This window comes from Molossus molossus, unplaced genomic scaffold (genome assembly GCF_014108415.1).
Source record: "Molossus molossus isolate mMolMol1 unplaced genomic scaffold, mMolMol1.p scaffold_m16_p_9, whole genome shotgun sequence".
Classification (NCBI taxonomy): domain Eukaryota; kingdom Metazoa; phylum Chordata; class Mammalia; order Chiroptera; family Molossidae; genus Molossus; species Molossus molossus.
In genome coordinates this window covers 31,219,410-31,240,692 of record NW_023425403.1, presented here as the reverse complement: position 1 = coordinate 31,240,692, position 21,283 = coordinate 31,219,410, and the positions used below count along the sequence as shown (strand labels likewise).

At 44.1% G+C, this 21,283-nt stretch overlaps 1 protein-coding gene across 1 annotated transcript in view; it reads right to left on the bottom strand.

The window, feature by feature from the left end:
• The window catches only part of LOC118622545 (chondroitin sulfate N-acetylgalactosaminyltransferase 1), a 227,385-nt gene that overhangs the window by 80,776 nt on the left and 125,326 nt on the right, over positions 1-21,283 (bottom strand). Inside the window, exon 4 of the mRNA XM_036249924.1 lies at positions 11,374-12,303. Coding sequence (XP_036105817.1) covers positions 11,374-12,007 — 634 coding nt within the window. The 5' untranslated portion in view covers positions 12,008-12,303. The remainder of the gene's footprint in view (positions 1-11,373; positions 12,304-21,283) is intronic.

Sequence of the window (21,283 nt, the reverse complement as noted above, 5' to 3'; positions counted from 1 at the left end):
GAGCTGATGCTCAATGCCGGCGTCAGCGCTACACAGTTAACCTTCTAACTCTACCTTCTTCTTTCTTTACTTTCCTTCCTGGGTCTCAACCTTGGAGGTAGGACCTAGATGGCAGGGCTCAGTGAAAATGAAAATGTAGGGTCCTTTGTTCAGAAATTATCTAGAATTTCTTCTGCTCACTAGTGGAGGGCTGTTCTTGCCACCGGCAGAAATCCAAGTTTGGGCAACTCACTGTCTCTCCATCACCACAGGAAGAATCCCCCTAAAAAGCACAGCCTCAAACCATGTATTTACATTTAAGCCTCTGATCTCTGATTTCAGAATAGCAAGCATCTCTCCCCCCTTAAAGGAACTTAAAGCATTAGAAACAAATGAGGAGATTTGTGGGGGAAAGTGGACTAGAGGAAACAGGGTGAGGTGACAGAGGAAGCTAGTAGCAGCCAGGCCACCAATGTGGTGGGCCCAGCGCATGGTGACCTGAGGATGCTCAGAAGGGCATCCTGAGTTCTAACACCCTCCCTCCCCTGGAGATTCTGGCTGAGAACTGAGGCCCAACTCAGGACCTGAAGTCCTCTTGCTGGCCTGCCTGCCGGCTAGTCTCCCCACACCACGTTCTCTTCCAAACACAGGCTAGGCCCAACCACCACGCAGAATCCCCGTTCTCCCTGTCCTTCTGCACCGAGATTGTCACATGCCCAGAAATGCATCTGAACGCCTGCCTAACCATTTCTACCTTGAGCCCCAAAGTTGCTGACAAAGAAGCAGATCACTGAAAAGCACACTGAGGGGAGGGCCATTTTCTTCCTGTCTTCACAGTCCCAAGCACCTTGTTCCCCAAACGCTCAGGACCTGGGACTGGATTTGTCTAAAAAAGCTTTAGCCAAGTGGTCACAGGGTGTCCCTTAGAGGTTACGATGAAACAGAAACAACGGGAGTCAAAGACTCAGCCTCTTCACCCCTTGCCTGAGCTGCCCGGAAAGCATAGGGGCTTGGTTGTAGAGCACAGGAGGTCAGGTACTGTGCAGGCAGCTACGAAGTTTCTATGCCTATTTCTATATCCCCTGTATTACAACATATCAGAGGGTGCCCTCAAAACCTTCAGCTTCTTGGGGTCATGGCTTGGCTCCATCTTGCCCCAAAATCAAGTCTTCTCGTATCTGACCCTCTCTTGCCACCACTAACCCTGCAAGAGCTGCAGGAAGGTAGGCTGCACAGCCTGGTGAGGGCAGCGCCAGCCCCTGGAGACAGCCATCACAAATACCTCACGTAGGATTCACATCATCAGATGTTTGGATTGTAAAAGGGGAATGATCCAGAAAGCTAAACTGTTTTATGGAATGACATCAAATGTATGTCCAAGAGCTCTGTTTAAAAATATACAATTGAAGCCAAAAGTTGTGCCGCTCAGAGTCTGTATATCCCACACTGAAGGAATAACTAAACCACAAACATAAAGAAGGAGTTTCTGTTGACTTGAGGAGATAAACAGTCAGGCATCCTAAGGCACAGGATCTGAACATGTTTTTCTACTTTAACTTCTTTTCCCAGATGGTTTTAAACATTTTGTGCGAGACTCCAACATAAAAATCAGTGCCAACGAAACATCTGGGGAAAGGGGAAAAGGAAGCAAATGTTCCCTCTGTGTTTTAGAGATCCATAGAATTAAATCAATATAGATAATAAATTAGATAGCCATTAAGGTGGTATTCTCCCTCCCCAAGCTTCACAGAATTGTAGAAGTGGCCTTGGTCAGACCAGACTATAAATCTGAACTCCTCCTTTTATAGAAGAAGATCCCAAAGGGTAGGTAGGGTGTCCTCGGTCAACCAGCAGAGTGGGTGGCAGAACATCCCTCAGGAGTGGCCGCTTGGGAAAGCTACGAAGGAAAGAAGTCAGAGCAGTGTTTGATATTTTGCAGAAGTTTGGGGCTGGGTAGGGCCTGGGAGAGCATCCAAGTCCAGCCTCCCATTGACAGATGAAGAAACCGAGTCTCGAGGAGCTTAAGGGTGTTGGTCAAAGTCATACAGTTTCTCACGCTCATGTCATCATGCCACCTGCCTCACAGTTAGTGTTCATGTTATGTAACTATTATCATCTGGAAACATTCCAGGGGCTTTTATTATTATTTCCTCAAACACAAAGGATCCTCACATTTATTGTACTAGTTCAGGGTTCAGCAAATCCGCCACCTCTGTTAAGAGCTCTGAGAGTCAGGAACGTGCTGCTGGTAACCTAAAATCTTCCCAAGGACTTCGAAATTGCTCCAAGTGGCATAAGGCGAGAAGATGGAGGCAGGCAGGACCGGAGGGAGGGTGAGTGTGTGAGAAAGTGAGCAAATGTGTGAGAGTGTGTGAGTGCACATGAAGGTGGACGACCAAACCCAAGCAGTGCAGAGACCCAAAGCAGAAGGTTCCTGTGCTGTGGACAGAGCAGCCAGCTACCGCAGTAAGCTGCCCCTCGGGGGCTTCTCCTTGCACCACCAGCGGCAGGACTTGGGGCTCCACAGAGGCCTGTGCAGTCCAGCAGCTCACAAGAGCGGTGGGAAGCTGGAGCCCGAGAGGGACTAGTGAAATCCAGCTGCCTGCCCACAAGACCTGCAGGGTGCAGGGGCACCAGAGAGGCCTGTGCGACCCAGCAGGGACTGTGTGATCCAGTTACCCATGGACCTGTGGGGTGCTGAAGCACCAGAGAGGCCTGTGTGACCCAATAGCCCATAACATAGGCATAGAGCCAGGTCCCCAAAGGGATTATGTGATCCAGTTATCCACGGGACCTGCAGGGTGCGGGGGCACCAGAAAAGGCCCGTGCGACTCAGCTGCACACAAGATAGGTGTAGAGGATGTGAAAATGGAGGAAGAGTAAATGAAAACTAAACAGACAATCTCCCAGGTCCAAAGGAGAATTACAACTAAAATAAAGACAAATCCTCAGAAGAAAGCAACAGTAAAGCAGCAGGACAGGACCACGTAACCAGGGACACTGGTAGGATCTGCAGAGGTGCGAGAGAGTGGCAGGCTGGGAGCCCACGGACAGCAGCAGTCTTAGCTGTGAGCAGCACCCTAGGGAAATAAAGACCAAGCCCGCTCCACAGAGCAGAGAGTCAGGACAGAGCACTAAAATAACCACAGCCACTTACCTGGGGGCTATGGCAGAGGGAGGGCAGACTGGGCTGAAACTCTTTGGGGACATCCGGGATTTGAAGAACACTCAGAGTTTTTGCTGAGTTGCAGCCACAAAGGACAGTGGACAGTGTGCTCCTTCCCAGAGCTGTAGGGAAAAGCAGCAGCGCCCCCCTCCTCAGAGATTCAGCCTTTCCCAGGTGAGGCAAAGAAGTGCAAATTGAGGCTCATTAACAACCAGCATCTATCACACCCTCTGGAAATCCTCTTATGCAAAACACCAGGGCTACATTCCAAGGCACTGAGTAACTGAGACTACTAGCCTGCAGGAAAAAGCTGGAGGATAACTGAACCTTTCCTGGTTTGCAAATCTACCCAGGAAAGTAAGACTTGACAGTGGTGTTTAACGTGGGCCCACCCAGGCTCATCGAAATCCAGTAGAGGGAGCCAAAAACAGCAGAACACCAACACCCACAGCAAAAATTTGGCAGGCTCCAAAACCCACTGAGACAGCCAAAATGGTGAAACAAAGAAACAAATCCCAAATGAAAGAACAAGAGAACTCTATCGAAAATGAGATCAATGAAATGCAGCTAAGCAAATTATCAGGTAGAGTTCAGAGCTATGATCTTGAGGAAGCTCAACAAGCATGGGTAAGGACATCAGCACCATGAGTAAAGATATGGAAACACTGAAAACCAACCAAGTGGAAATGAAGAATGACAGAGCGGAAATTCAGAACACATTGGAAGGACTAACCAGCAGAGTAGAAGAAGCTGAGGACCACATCAGTGAATTATAAGAGAGGGTAGAAAAGAATCAACCAATCAGAAAACCAAAAGGAAAAAAACAATTAAAAACAGGAGGATAGCCCTGGCTGGTTTAGCTCAGCTGTTAGAGCATTCGCCTGCGGTCCACAGAGACCCGGGTTCAGTTCCTGCTAAGGGTATGTACCTCGGTTTCAGTTTATCCCCAGCCCTGGTTGGGTCATGTGGGTGGCGACCACTCGATGCGTCCCTTTCACATCGATGTTTCTCTCTCTCTCTCCCTCCTACTCTATCTGAACAAAATATCAAAAAATGTCCTTGAGTGAGGATAAAAAAACAAAAACAAAAAAAAACAGGAAGATAGCTTAAGAGTACTGTGGGACAACTGGAAATGTACTAACATTCAAATCATAGGAGTTCCTGAAGAAGAAGAAAATGGGCAAGGGTTAGAGAATACATTTGAAGAAATAGTGACAGAAAACTTTCCTAACCTGGTGCAGGAAGAAGGTATTCAAGTTCAAGAAGCACAGAGAGCCTCAAGTAAGAACTCAAACAGGCCCACACCAAGACACATAGTAATTAAAACGCCAAAAATTTAAGATAAAGAGAGAATCCTAAAGGTAGCAAGAGATAAGCAACAGATTACCTACAAAAGAAGCCCCATAAGGTACTCAGCTGACTTCTCAACAGAAACACTATAGGCTAGAAGGGAGTGGCATGAAGTAATCAAGGTCATGAAACACAAGGATCTGAATCCAGGACTACTCTACCCAGCAAGGCTATCATTCAAAATAGAAGATGAAATAAAGAGCTTCCCAGACAAAAAAAAAAAAAGAAGAAGGCTAAGGGAATATATTAACACCAAACCAGCACTGCATGATATGCTAAAAGGACTGCTGTAATTAGTAGAAGAAATAGGAAGAAAAATGGAACCACACTAAACAAAAATGGCAATAAATAAGTACATATCAGTTATCACCTTAAATGTGAATGGTTTGAATACTCCGATAAAAAGACACAGAGTAGCCAACTGGGTAAGAAAGCATGACTCACATATATGTTGTTTACAAGAGAGCCACCTCACAACATAAGACTCACATAGGTTGAAAGTGAAGGGATGGAAAAAAAGGATTTCAAGCAAACTGAAAGGAAAAAAAAAAGCTGGGGTAGCAATACTCATATCTGATAAAGTAGATTGCACAAAGAAGGCCACTGCATAATATTGAAAGGATCTATCCAACAGGAAGATATAACCTTGGTAAACATATATGCACCCAATACAGGAGCACCAACATATATTTAAAATCTTCTGGAGGACTTCAAAGGAGAAATTGACAGCAATACAATAATAGCAGGGGACTTCAATACCCGGCTGACATCACTGGATAGATCTTCTAGATGAAAAATTAACAAGGAAACACAGACTCTAAATGAAGTGCCAGATCAAATGGATTTAATACATATCTACAAAGAATGACATCTCAAAACTGCAGAATTCACATTCTTCTCAACTGCACATGAGACATTCTCAAAGACAGACCACATGTCAGGGCACAAACTAAGTCTCTACAAGTTTAAGAAGATTGAAATCATATCAAGCATCTTCTCAGATCACAATGGAATGCAACTATAAATCAATTGCAACAAGAACATGCAAAGACATTTGAAAACATGGAGGCTAAATAGCATTTTATTGAGTAATGAATGGGTTACCATGGAAATCAAGGAAGAAATTAAAAACTTCCTGGAAACCAATGAAAATGAACACACAACAACACAAAATCTATGGGATGCAGCAAAAGCAGTTCTGAGAGGGAACTTAATAGCACTACAGGCCTACCTCAAGAAGCAAGAAAAATTTCTAATAGACTATTTAACCTCACAACTTGAGAACTAGAAAGCAAACAAAAAGAAACCCCCAGAGCAAGTAGAAGGAAGGAAATAGTAAAGATCAGAGCAGAAATAAATGACATGGAGACCAAAAAAGCAATTCAAAGAACCAATGAAACAATGAATTGGTTCTTTGAAAAGATAAACAAGATTGATGGACCCTTAGTTAGACTCACCAGGAAACAAAGAGAGAGTACCCAAATACACCAAATCAAAAATAAAAGAGGAGAAATAATAACTGACACCACAGAAATACAAAGGATTGTTAACAAATATTATGAACAATTATACGGCAACAAATTCGACAATCTAAGCAAAATAGACAAATTTCTAGAAACACATAGTCTCCCAAAAGTGAACTGGGAAGAGATAAAAAACTTGAACAGGCCAATAACAACTAAGGAAATTGAAGATGTAATCAAGACTCTCCCAGCAAACAAAAGCCCAGGCCCGGACAGCTTCATGGGGGAATTTTACCAAACATTCAAAGAAGAACTAATACCCACTCTCCTCAAACTATTTCAAAAAATTCAAGAACAAGAATGACTTCTGAACCCGTTTTATGAGGCCAGCGTAATTCTAATTCCAAAACCAGAAAAAGACATTACAAAGAAATAAAACTACAGGCCAATATCCCTGATGAACATAGATGCCAAAATCCTGAACAAAATACTAGCAAATCGAATCCAGCAATACATCAAAAAAATTATTCACCATGACCAAGTGGGATTCAAGGGATGCAAGGCTGGTACAATATTCACAAATCAATAAATGTGATATACCACATAAACAAAATGAAAGATAAAAATCGTACGATCATATTAATAGATGCTGAGAAAGCATTTGACAAAATCCAGCATCTATTTCTGATAAAAACGCTCAGCAATGTGGGAATAGAGGGATCATATCTCGACATAATAAAGGCTATATATGAAAGACCTATAGCCAACATTTCCCTTAAGAACAAGAACAAGACAAGGTGCGCACTTTCACCACTCTTTTTTAACATAGTACTAGAAGCCGTAGCCATAGCAATCAGACAGGAAGAAAAAATAAAAGGGATCCAAATTGAAAAGGAGAAAGTGAAACTGTCATTATTCACAGATGACATGATACTAAACATAGAAAACCCCAAAGACTCCATCAAAAATTTACTAGGCTTAATAAATAAATTTGGCAAAGTAGCAGGATACAAAATTAACATCAAGAAACTGACGGCATTCTTATACACCAATGATGAACTCACAAAAGGAAACTAAAAAAACAATCCCATTTACCATTGCGGCAAAAAAATTAAGATACTTAGGAATAAACTTAACCAAAGAAGTAAAGGACCTATTCGCAGAAAACTACAGGTCATTGAAAAAAGAAATAGAGGAAGATATAAAACCGTGGAAGCACATACCCTGTTCATGGATTGGAAGAAGTAACATCATTAAAATGTCCATATTACCCAAAGCAATCTTTAGATTCAACACAATCCCCATCAAAATACCAATGGTATACTTCACAGAATTAGAACAAATACTTCAAAAGTTCATATGGAACCAAAAAAGACCTCAAATAGCCACAGAAATCTTGAAAAGGAAGAACAAAGTTGGAGGGATCACATTACCAGATCTCAGGCTATACTACGATGCCACTGTAATCAAAACAGCATGGTACTGGCACAAGAACAGGCAGATAGATCAATGGAACAGAACAGAGAAAACAGAAAAGGACCCAAGACAATTTGCTCAATTAATATTAGACAAAGGTGGCAAGAGCATACAGTGGAGTAAAGACAGCCTCTTTAATAAATGGTGTTGGGAAAATTGGACAGCTACATGCAAAAAAATGAAACTAGACCATCAACTTATACCCTACACAAGAATAAACTCAAAATAAATAAAAGACTGAAATGTGACTCATGAATCCATAAAAATCCTAGAAGAAACTCTAGGCAACAAAATTTCAGACATCATACACAGCAAAATTTTCACTGATACATCACCTAAGGCAACAGAAACAAAGAAAAAAAAATGAACACATGGGACTACATCAAACTCAAAAGCTTCTGCACAGCAAAAGATACAGTCATCAAAATGAAAAGGCAACCCACTGTATGGGAGAGCATAACTACCAATGATATATCAGATAAAGGCTTAATTTCCAATATATATAAAGTGCTCATACAACTAAACAAAAAGAAGACAAAGAACCCAATTAAAAAATGGGTAGAGGAACTAAATAGACACCTCTCCAAACAGGACATTCAAATGGCTAAGAAACATATAAAGAAATGCTCAACATCACTAATTATCAGAGAGATGCAAATTAAAACAACAATGAGGTATCACCTCACACCTGTCAGAATGGCCGCCATCAACAAATCATCAAACAACAAGTGTTGACGAGGGTGTGGAGAAAAGGGGACTCTGGTACACTGTTGGTGGAATGCAGACTGGTACAGCCACTATGGAAAACAATATGGTTACCTCAAACAATTATAAATTGAACTGCCATTTGACCCAGTGATCTCACCCACTTCTAGGAATATACCCTAAGAAGCCTAAAACACCAATCAGAAAGAATATATGTACCCCCATGTTCATAGCAGCACTATTTACAATCACTAAGATCTGGAAACAGCCCTAATGTCCATCAGTAGATGAATGGATAACAAAGCTGTGGTACATATACACAATGGAGTACTATGCAGCTGTAAGAAAGAAAGATCTCTTATCCTTTGAGATGACATGGAGGGACCTGAAAAGTATTATCCTAAGCGAAACAAGCCAAACAGAGAAAGACAAGTATCATATGATCTCACTTATTTGTGGAATATAATGAACATAACAGTCTGAGTAATGGGTAGTCCCAGAGATGTGGAAGTGGGGTACAGACTGACAATCCCCAGAAGAGGGAGTGGTGGGGGAGAGATAAACCACAGAACTTATATGCATGTATGCATGAACAATGGACATGGACAACAAAGCTGGGGACAGGGCGGGGAGGGTGGGGGAGTGGGGAAAGGGAGGGGGAATCAGTGGGGGAAAAAAGAGAAACATCTGTAACAAAAATAAATTAATTAAAAAATAAAATAAATAAATAAATAAATGAAAAAAATACATTGCTCCAAGTTTTGGACTACTAACAACTCCCCAAACCCAAAATCAATCTCTCTAAGGTTATGTTTAGAAACCCAAATAAGTTATTTTAAAGATATACTTCACCCTCATAAAGTCCCATCACTTGCTCTAACTCATTATAGAACACAGATTTCAAATCAGAGCTTTTCCAGTCCCTTCTTTCTCCTTAACTGGGTGTAGATCAGAGAATCGTGAAATCGGGATTGACAAGGTCCTCAAATGTAATTCAGTCCACTTGCCTCTCTGAGGCTAGAATTGAGAAATACAGCCATCTGGCCAAGAAGCCATCAGTTCATTCTTGTAGTCCCAGGAGTCCTACTTTGTTCTAAAACATCACTATTTGAAAATGACTCCTTATGCTGAATTTACCTCTACCTTCCTACAACTTCCTCTGCTAGTGGCTTCTTTCCCGCCACCCCATTTCCGAGGATATAAAGCATGGCCTCCACAATCTTCTGTGAGAAGGGTGGGAAAGTGAAATAAACTGTGCTTCTTATGACAGTGAAACATGGATCAACACAGGGCTGGCAAAAGTGGGTTTATAGCTGTTTGTATGGAAAATAATACAAGAATTAATGAATAAGAATAGAAGAATAAACTCTGTATTTCGTATATTCATAGCTATAGACCTACTTTTCCCGACTCCTGTATATTTAAAGTGCTTCTGCGATTCATTCACCCTATGAAAACCGCTGACTAGACTCCCACCACATGTGGCAGGCACGTGTGGACCGATCTGCTCTAAAACCCAGGCCATGTGTGCCACACATGAAACCAACACTGCGCAGCTATGGTTACATTGCCTCTGGGAGAGAGTCCGCCACCTCTCAGGGCACCTAAACTCAGGACACAGAGGCCTGTGTCACTGCTGATCGAGAACCAGAGTCCTTATGTATTAAGACACTGTATCAGAAAAGCAGATGGAGATTTGAAATATGAATGTAGATTAAAAAATCACAAGGGCAAACGTACTCCAAATTGTAGGCACTGATTTGTAATCAAGTTCTTTTGAAATTGCTTTGTACATGGGCAGTGCACAACCAGGGCCGGTGGCAACCAGGATTCACTTTTGAAGGATGGTTAATAATTTCCCTGGGGATCAGCTAGTAAGATAATATATGTGGAAATGTTCCATAAACTCTAAAACACTGTAAAATTGGATGCTGCATACTCACGATATTTCAGACTCTGAGGGCTCACCATGAGCTTATACTTACTTGTAGCTGCCAAGTGTGCTATGCATTTTTAATACCACATATAAGTGAGTAAAAAAATAAAAGTCCTGACACCAAAAGCTTGGTCTTGTAAAAAAGTTCTTTACCTGGCTTTAGGTATATAAAAAATGATACTATAGCAAAATTGCATGAATTTATGGCTCACATAAAGTGGGGGGGAAATCATAAGACAGGAAAATGTCCAAAGAAAACAGGCATAAGTAGCAGTGGGAGAGTTTTTGCTGCAACTAAAGAGAGTCCATATTGCCTGTAGGCTGACAAGATGGCAGTTCAGAACCATAGTAGGGAGGGGTAATGTGGACACAGCCACATGCCTGGGAAGTTGGATGGGATTCTATCAAAAAACGGGAAAGAGCGAGATGCCGTCAAAGGCACTTCCTCTCCCAAATTATTAGCTGATGTAAAACCAGTAACAATGGAAAAATTGAGAGGGAAGAAGATACTAATGAGTCTTCCCAGAAACTAGACAAGCGGCTTTCTTCTTAAGTCAGACACAATCACGTACAAATTAATACTAGGTTATTCTGTGCCTATAAAAAAAAAAAATAGCTCATTCATCTCACTAGCTTCCATGTGCTCCTTATACAATATAACTTAGTGGTTAAGGGCTGGGCTGTGGAACCAGACTTCCCAAGTTCGAACACTGGCTCTGTCACCTGCTCAGTAACCTTCGGTAATTTACTTAATTTGAACCTCTATTTCCTTATCCGCTAACGGAGTCGTTCATTATGAGGAAAAAGTAAATTAGTGAGTGTGAAGTCCCTAGAACTGCGTGTTGCCAGTAGAAGTGCTATATAACACACGTTTACCATCCTTCGGTCTACGGGCCTGACAGCCAGGCCCAGGCTCTGGGAAAGAAGTGTCTGAGAGCAGGAATCAATTAAAACTGCCTATCACACTCCTCTTGGGTTTCAAAGTTCTATGTTTACATTTTGTTTTATTTTATTTCTTTTTTTCCAAAATGAAAGCAAGAAGTTCCACTTTCTTCTGCCAAGGAACAATGAATCTGTCCACTCCGTGGCTGTGGTTTCCATGAGAAAGTAAGTGGAAACAGATGTTTCTGAAAAATGAAAACCATACTATATACCTTTGGGGTCTGTCACTCACATAAAACTTTCTACCAGCCATCCCCAGAGCCAACTGCCAGCCTTCTGCAGCTGTGACCTGCCTGGGTGCCTGGACCCAGACGCCTTTTTTTCTATTTTCTACCCCAATCCGAAAACTTGCCAACCTTCAATGAAATCCGAGGTGGTGTAAGAATGTTGATTTGGGCTGCTCTCCGCAGGGCTGTTGAGGGTCTCCAGGGCTGATTCGATCGCTTCTACCAACTCATCCCGCTTGTCTTTCCGCACGGGTTTCTCCTCCGGGTGGCGGGTCAGGCCCATCTCCAGCTGGTACACCTTCTGCAGGGTGAAACTATCAAAAGGCACTGCGGCATACTCGGTGGCCAGCTTGACACCAGCATGCACCTCCGCCTTGTCCACCTGCGAGTGCAGGAAGGCCAGCAGGTCAGCCTGGGCTTTCTCAGGGGCACCCTGGTCAGGGCCCAGGACCGCGGCATCGCTGGCATGGTACTGGGCATTCTTCAGCTGCTCGCTCCTCTCCTGCAGCTCCTCCTTGAGCTGTGCAATCTGCCTCTTGAGGCTGCTGATGTAGTTGCGGTGCTGCTCCTCCCACTCCTGCAGAACAGCCTGGTACCCTTCTTTCCCTGTGGGGCTGTTGGCCCTGGGCAGCCCCAACTGCTCCTCATTGCCTTTGGGAGTGCAAGCCAGCATGTAGAGGACGGAGATGGCACAGCAGAGAAGCACAAGCAAAATCACCACCCGAGAGATCCACGCAAGCAGCCCCCGGCGCACCATCATCATTCAGGTATCAGCCATGCGTCCAGAACTGGCGACATCCCAGAACGTCAGGGCCCCACAGAAGGGCTTGCCCTGGACTAGACGACAGGAAGCATGTGATGGGGGCCCCCTGAGCTGTCTTCATCCATTTCTTTCTACAATTTGTGTTGTCTCTTGGAATCAATCACCACGTGGAGCACTTTTCCAACTTCTAAAGGACAGTCTTCCAGGCAGAAGCAACAAGTTATCGGAGAACTCCAAATTTTCACATTCATACCCATCATAGTCTTCTAAATGTGCAGCAGATGACAAAAGGGGACCTGGGAAGAGACAATAACATTTAATCAATATAACAACACCCTTAGGCTCACAATGGCAATCAATGTTCAGTAGACCATATGCATTTGCAGAGTAATGCATATAAATAACAAAGGATATAGTAAAAATACTGGAAGGAAATATGGCAAAATGTGAATTCGCTTTGGGTAGAAGAATTAATAGTGATTTTTCTGTTTCTCTACATTTTTCTATAGCTTGTAAATTTTCTAAATGGCACATATTTTGATGATTAAAAGGGGAACAGCGAAGCTTTAGTGACACTGAAGATTGCAGGCAGGGACTTCTCCAGCCAGGTCTGCCCAGAAAGGGAGGCTGCAAAGGTGAGGCCTGCATGGGGTCACCTATGTGTGCTCCTTCAGGGCAGGGCTCAACGTTGGCTCAAAATGGTCTTCAAGCTTATGATGAGGAGGTGGAGAAGCACCTGGAGGCTCGAATATGCAAATAATAAATGTAGGTGTTAACATATTCAGAAGGAGTCCAGAGACAGTTGTTCCTGCTGACTCTCCAATTCTGCTTGCAAACGGGATGATGAGTACCACAGAAAGGGATGGGGTTGGGAGAACAGAGACCAGATATAATGTCTTATTGGGACTCAAATGCCAGGCATGTCTCTGCTCCAGCCTCTAGGAAGAAGTCTGTGTCCTGACCACTCATCAGGAAGACTCAGGTGATCGCAGGGCCTTCCATTTGACTGCATGCTCTGCCCCTCAACTCCAAACACCTGCAACACAGGAGTCACCCTAACTCGCTTTCCCATTTCCCCAGGCATCCTTCCTCTTTCCTCCACCCGTCGTGGACATTGTCACTGCTCACTGCTCCTTCTGGGTTCTCCCTTCCCCAATACCTGTCTGACCAGAAAAAAATAAAGAATGGAAAATAGGTCAAATAAAATCTCTTGTTTAGAGAGATTTTTATAAAATCTTACTAGATGCGTCTTTTTCTATCACTTCTCTTAAAAACAAGCTCCCTGAAGATACCATGTCCTGGCCTTTTGATAAAAATGTGTCATTTTCAATAAGCCACATAACTAAATTATTCTTTTTACAGTCTTCACCCAACCCAGAAATCCAGATTCTGGGCCAATAATCATCTCATTTACTGACAGTCTGTTGCATTTACTGGAAGAAGGACTCCAGCGAATTAGGAACTTCAGGACCCCTGGGAGAACAGAGCGATCGATGTTCCTTCTAGCATTCTCTTTATGCTGACAAAATAGTAAAGGATCAAGGCTCATTGACTACCTAAGTATTCACCTGCTATATACCACGGTCTCATATGACAGCCCCTCTAGTACCCTGGTGGTGTGATAACATAATGCTATTTCTTAATTTTCCTTAAAAATTCAATACACAACATCCTCTACAACATTTCCCTTGGTCTGTGGATTCTGTTGTGTATAATTGAGAACAATACACAGTTATTAGTGCTAAGTTTAAAGCGCATGTTTAGCCCTAGAAGCCTTTTTGTCTGATGAAAATCTTGGGATTTGTATAATTACTATAATTCTGTGACTTAAAACATCTCAGCTTTGGTATTCAGGCACCTTGCTGTTTTTAATGAAATCTCTCTGATAAACTCATTATATCCAAGTATTGAATTACTAGTGAAGACATGTTATCACATTATTCTGCCACTTTAAAGGCTTTTACTTTAAATGAGTTGTTAAAAACAAAATAAACAAATCAAAAAACAAAAATGAAATGCTCAACACAATTTGCTGCAGAAACAAAGTATACAATCTTTCTAGCAAATTTTTTAATGGGATACTTGCAATTTGCATAATAAATTGAAATCATGTTGGTTAATTGAAGCAATGTATTAAAGCTACAGAAACTTAAAACTGCACAATAATTATTTTGTTCTGTTCCATAAGGCTCTTTAAAGTCTAGTCTGGGTTTTGAAATTCACTAGTATAAATTTCAAAGTTATTTAATATTGCATTCTTCAGGATGCAAAAGGAGGAAAAAAGCCGATTTAGAAAGAAATGACATTTTTAAAACAAACAGTAAAAAGCCACAAAAATTACTACCAAAGCAGTAGTAATTTCTCCTTTTAAATGTCAGGAGCAGATACTACATGTCAGAAACAAAATTCTGCATCCTTTAACAGACAAAATGTTTTTCAATGAATCTAGCAGTCTAATCTATAGTCAAAATAGTAACAACTGGCCAGACTGTAGAGACTGGGGGAATCTGCTTGCTGAAGCAATAGCCTTATCCTTCGGGTCCCTGCCTCTATGGAAACTTAAGCTTTTTCATTTGGCAGCACAGAATGTCACTCTTAGTAGAGGGCACTTTACCAGCTCTACACATCTAGGAAAGGGCACCTCAACGAGATGTAACCAGACCACGCGAGTGGCTCAGCCACGAAGGTGCCGTGTCCTCTCTCCCTCTCTCAGAGGTGTTGGGAGAATTAAAGAGTTAGCATTTATAATGTATTTACAGACTTGCAGATAGAAAGCAATTACCAAGACTACTACAAGTTAGAGATGACAGTGACAGTAGAGCTCACGGGCTCGCGACAGCATTCCAGGTTTTTAAAACCTGGAAAAGGCACCCAGATTTTAGCCTAGCTCAGTCTTTGGGGGTGGTTGGGGACAGGGAAAGAGTGGCGAGCAAGAAGGATCCCCCTGTCAATAACCAATTTTAGGACGTTTGGGAGAAGAGAGATGCATATACCTTTTTTTTTTTTAATTATAGAAAATCCTTTGTGCTGATCGGATTCCTTGCCACTTGCATTTTTAAATGTCCATCTTTACTAATTGCTTTCCCCACTTCCTGTCCCTGGCCAAATCCCTGAGTATGGTTCTGTGACGCACCTTGCGTAAAACACTGGATTCATTGATTAGACTGAAGGGAACATCCAAACACAATAGTGTTGTTACAACTGTTACAATCTAGGTTAGAGGTTGCTTAGGATGTTACAGCACTTTGTGAACATTTAAGGCAGAGTCTGAAAGACAAGTGGGCCTGCCGAGGGGCCCAGCAATGGAGTGGGTTCCTCAGACTCCACGTGCAAGTTGTCTGACATCCCTGCCCTCCTGCCCAGGCCAGGAAGTATCCTGGCCGTCCCTCAGACCTCTGAATAGCACGGCAATGACTCAATAACGAGTCAAAGTCACAGTCTACTCCATCTAGGATACTGTTGTTATCCATCCTTACAACAAACGGTTATAAAACACCTCCTATGTTCCACATTCTAAGCACTGTGTAAGAAAGAACAAGAGAAGAAAAGATGAGCCAAGCACAAATTCCAACATCAGCAAGTTCATAAGCTTACTGAGGAATTAAGGCCTCTCAAATAACTGTAATATCAGCCCAAAGAGACAAATGCCATGAAAATAGATACAAAGTGTTACTGCCATGCTCCTACCTACTAAACATATCTGTATTGGGGGAGGAAGGCGGTTGAGAAGTATAAATCACCTTAAAGTGACAAACGTTTAAAATAAATGTTGGGCATCAACGGCATTTGTTAAAATAAGATGGGCAAGTGGCTACAGCTACTGTTTATCATTTCATCGTAGAGTGGAAGCTCTGAGAGGGTGAAGCTGGGACAGGTCTAAGTTTGTCCCAAATCTAACACTTAGCGAAAGTGGGGACAGTGGAAATTAGAATCTCTGGCTAGAGCAGAAGTAACCACAGCATGGATGCGTGCATCTCATTCTACAGCTCCTGGTGAACAGTCAGGTCACGAGAGCTGCACACTGAGACAGAGAGATGCTCATGGATCAGAGGACTCCAGGACAAGCCCTGCTGATGAAATGCTGTCAGGGTCAGCAGCAGGCAGAGGGACGGTGGCTTCATGGTGGGGCCAGGTCACACAGCACTGCGCATTACAATGACAAGCCTTGTGAGTGACAGAGAAAACCATTCAAGGAGTGGCAATAAAATCTACAAGACACCTCCACCTGGTGTGTAGGCACAGCCAAAAGGGATGATGGAGAGAAAAAAAAACCAAGCAGTGTCCAGTGGGTCAGGAAGGTATAGACCAAAGCCCAGCGCCGCCATGTGAGTGAGTCTATGCCACTCGGGCACACACAATCGGCTCTGTGATGGCAAGGGCACAAGCTAACCTTCAGTCACAGGTTTAGCTGTACTAACAGAACGTAAATTGAGGTTATATCTCCTGAATAAACATACTATCCTGAATGTGCATGGAAAAGCATCATGCAAGGATTCTTATTCAGAGTTTTTAAATGCCCTCAGAAATGCACATAAAGCCAACACTGTAAACCTGACTCAAATACACGGCTTCATTTAGAATTCCCCGCACCACAGCTGAACTCCTGTGTGCAGGGTGAGGCAGTCAGCTTCCACCAGGGCCCTCAGGATCCCGCCTCCTAGTTTTCACATCCCTCAGTGTTTGCCTCCCACACTGTCCTGGGGGGTCGGTGTGAGTGACCAACATCCTATGGCAGAAGTGGGAAAAAATGCTACAAAACTCAACAGAAGACAGACAGAAGCCACTGAAAGATCCTGAACTTCTTAGCCCTACTCCCAGTATACATTATGTTTACAGACTTTTCTTCCCAATTTTCTTTTCCATCTGCCTTCTCTTAAAGGAAATGAGTATATGCAACCAACTCCTGCAACGGCTTTGTGGACTCCACCGTAATCTGCCTCTTGTACACACTGAAGTGGTTTAGGGCAGAGTACTTTCAAAGAAGTTAAAATAGGTGGAAAATGAGAACAGCAAGAGCTCATAATCTCCCTAAGCCACATCTACCTGGAAGCTTTGGGGCAGGGCTTCTCAGATGGCACGGACCTTTCTAGAACTCAGGTTTCTTTCTTTTTGATCAGGGTAACACTGGTTAAAAACACTACACAAATTTCAGGTGTACAACTTCACAATATGACACCTGTATCCCCTATTATCAGGTTCCTTTTTCTGCGGCGTGTTGAGTCAGCATGTGCTCCTGTGCCAAGTGCTCATCGGCATATGCTGAAAGACAGGAAACAGCTCCAAACCCTCCTTTGTTTTCATTTTGGTTTCTAATTGTTGGTGAACCTCTGTAGGGAAGAACTGATAGAGAGGGTCTTCCTGAATATGCACTGATTTCCCATACACACACACACACACACACACACACACACCCCTCTGCCACCTCCAACCTTATTTCAGGGAGCATCTCAGGCAGTCAGTCTCAGAGGAGGTGGCTGTGCAGGAGGAGTGAGAAGAGAAGACACATGAAGGCACTTGAAGTCACTTAGAATAAGGAGCATAAAGCTTTCCAGGGCAGGCAGGGGTCTCCAGCGTACATCAGGGCTGAGTCAGCCGCCTAATGTCAGCAGAGACAGAGGCTCATCCTGCAGGGCTCTGGCTCTTTGTGATGGCGGAGCCGCCCTGCACCACAAAGTGAGAACCCCTCAAAACCAGTCTCCCAACACCCCACCATTGCTCATAATTACAACCACTTAGCGAGCATTTACTTTAAGCCAGACATCATACTAAGCACTTTATAAACATTATCTCATTTAATCCTCAAATCAATCCCATGGGCTAAGTCTCATTATCCCCATTACAGATAAGGAAACTGAGGCTTAGAGCAGTGAAGTAATTTGCTCAAGGCTCACAGCTGGCAAGTAGCCAACCCCAGTTTAAATCCAGCTCAGTCCGATACTAAAACCCTGCTCTTACCCACGAGGCTATACTGTTCATTGCCCTTAATCATTCTGATTAAAGCTGATGTGTCATTCTGCACCCAACATGTCCAATTTTTCTTGTTTCTGAACTCATCATGACTCTTCCTATTTATGAGCCTGCCTGGCCCCTTCGATGTGGCACTAAGCACTGCTTCTCCCTCTACAATTTTTTGCCTCCCCAGCTAGCTGTGATTTGCATTTCCATTATCTCTTTCCAGCTACGCAAACTCGTACTATTCCTGGAAATAACACCAACCCCACTGTGCTCAGTACAAGCCTTGTTCTGGCCCCACAGTTGGGCCCGGGACAGAATTCCTCTGCAACATTCAAGTGCTTCTGAGCAGATGCCAAGAGCTTATACCCACATACCGGGTTTAAGACAGCTCAACTAAAAAGCATCCTGGCAAATGAAATTTTTAATTAACCAAGAGATTTTCTTCATTGAAAGGAGAAAAGAGAACATCTCTAGGTTGGTTGAGAGTCTGGCTGGCATCCCCACAAATTCTCTCTTGCCAAACACAAAGTCCTCGCTTCTTTCCTCCAGAGCATTACAAATGAGATGCCCATGCAATGGTTTGTACCATGTGTCAACGAATACACTCAAATGCAGGCAGAAGTCAGCGTGACATCTTGGAGACTTTGGGAAGCACGCCCATAGGGAGACCAGGTCCCAGATCACCCTGCACAGCTTCCAGGAAACAAACTGTTAATCAACAAGGAGGGGACTAATTAGAAGTGAGCAGGGCTCTGCAGCCAAGCCCCTTCTGGCTAAGCAATAAGCAAGGGCCCTGGGCGGATGCCAGGTAAGTGCTGCGTGGTAAGTCCCAGTCTGAGGTGAGGGCAGAGGTATGAATCGCAGCACACTGTTGTGAAGGCTGAGGTGGCCTCCGGGTGAGGTGGGCTCAACTCTTGTTACCGTGAAGGCAGCACGGGGAGGGAAAGGGAGCCCTCCTTCCTGATAGGAGGATCCACTCACCTATTAGCAGACGGAAGGGAAGAGGAAGATGAGAAACAAGGTTTAGCAATGTCTCTACCATGTACTGAGCAATGGTTTTAACACAGTTCTAGACACAGAACCCCCCAGAACAAAGCATTATGGAAAGCCCAATTCATAACAGCTAATGGTAAAAATGCTCACTCTGGGTCAAAGGTAGTCACCAGGTGTCCTTTCGGGCAGATCACCAGGGACTGTCAGGGAACACTGGACCTCATGTATCACCTGCTGCTGCACCTAAACCTCCTTCGAGTCACTGATCTCTATTCTCCGGGACTAGGAAGCTAGGGTTTGGGGAGGCCAGGTGACGTACCCACACAGGTAGCAGGCCTCCAAATCCCCAAACACTACTGCAGTTCCCTACTTCAATCCGAGTGTGGACAGGGCTACACCACACGTACAGAATTCAAACCAGCGCCCACAGGCAGGGCCGCAGAAACAGAACAGGGGAGTGGAGAGCACGCACAGCAGGCGGAGTCGTGGAAACAGGACACGCCCCGGCCCCTGGAGAACCAGAACGCAGACCCGGGCTTTAACAGGGCCAAATGGGGCTCTGGCTTGAAGGCGAGAGTCGGGGGATGCATCCAGCACACTCGCCCCTCCCCACCTTGGCCCAGGGGGAGTCCCTGCTTCAGTGCAAACAGTGATGACCCACGAAGCTGGCCGAAGCCGCTTGTGGTCACCTCATGGCTGGTGTGTGCTGCCCTGGCCCAGGGGTGTCACTCTATCCCCTTCACCCCCAATCCTGGGCATCAGTCAGTATGACACACGAGTTGTTCCACCTCAGATCTCATGAAAGAAGAGAGTGAGCACAACGGGGCTCTACTCTGAGGAGTGGGGCCCAAAGGACCAACCCCTGGACACATCTGGAATCGAGAGGCGGCGACACCCACTCTCGTGGGTCCTTGTGTTTTGATGGCGTGTCTGAGGTAAGAAGGGTTAAGAAAGATATTGCTGCTTTGAGTCAAGACAAAATACGTGGCGTAACTCCTCTCGGGCCCATTCCTTCCCCACCAGAAGGAAGACGTTGGCACACAAATAAGGGGCTTTCTTCAGAAAGTGGTTATTCTGCAACAGGACTAGAGAAAACACGGCCTGTGCAGTTATTTTAGGAACTCCATGCAGCTGGGGCAGCCTTCCCTCTTTGTGCCATCTCTCTGAGTATGGAAGCAGAACCAGAAACACGGAGAAAATTAACAGGGGGATGCCCACTGTTACATGAATGCAAGGTGTCCACGATTATGTAAATAAATCATTACATAAGTATTATTTCTCACACAAAAACTAAAGCTGATTGCAGACCATATCGTTAAGGTTCGGTTCCAGTCCACCACGCCTGCAGCACCCCTTCCAGTATCTCTTACCCTTTCCTCGGCCCCCACAGCCCGCTCCCAGTGCCAGGCCGACCTTGTAGCCAGCTATCCCTGCCAGGCCGTTAGCTGACTGCTGAGGGATTCACTGAAAACATTTTAAGGTATTACTCTTAGAAAGAAATGTATCTGTAATAGACATTGTCCTATTTTTACACAAGATAGATGGCACAGAGTACTTATGTAATCCAAGTTTGTTTTATAGTCTAATACTATTTAACAGTCCACTAACAGTCCACTCAAAATATTCCATGTTCTTCTGTAAACTTCCGCCTTCCTCTCTATGACCCCACTTTACCTGCATCTTTCTCCTACTTCTCCGATGTCTCCTAGGAGGCAGGTTCTATGAATATCCTACCCATTTTACAGATAAGGACATTGAGGCAGATATTAGTCACCTGCCCAAGTCACCCAGCAATGAAATGGCAAAACTGGGTTTCTAACCCAAGCAGTGTCTCTGCTGTCTGTGCTCTTGATTACTGTGCCACACTGTTTCTCTGTCTTTACTCTGTGCTCTGACAGAAGCGTGTTCCTTGTGAAGGGAAAGCACGGGTTAGAGAAGGTTGACCTGGGAATGCACAGGTCAGAGTGTAAGGGGCAGGAGCGAAGCCGGGACAGGTTTCATAGCAAAGGTTCCTACAGAGAAGAGAGCTGTCACCAGAACCCAAACCTCAGACTTCAGGGCTGGCACCTGGACCTGACTTCCAGCTTCCAGGACCATGAGAATTACATGTCTGTTATGTAGGTCACCAGTCTGTTATTTTATATTACAGACTATCGACTGCTGACTACAACAGGCCCTTTCCTCATGGCAGGGAATTTTATTCTCTCGGAGATCGTTAGCCAGCTATCTAAGTTCTGAATCAAGAGAGTCACTTGACCAGAAATTAATTTTAGCGATGGGCAGTGTTGAGGTGGACCGGAGAGGGAAAGGCCAGCACAAGGAGACCAG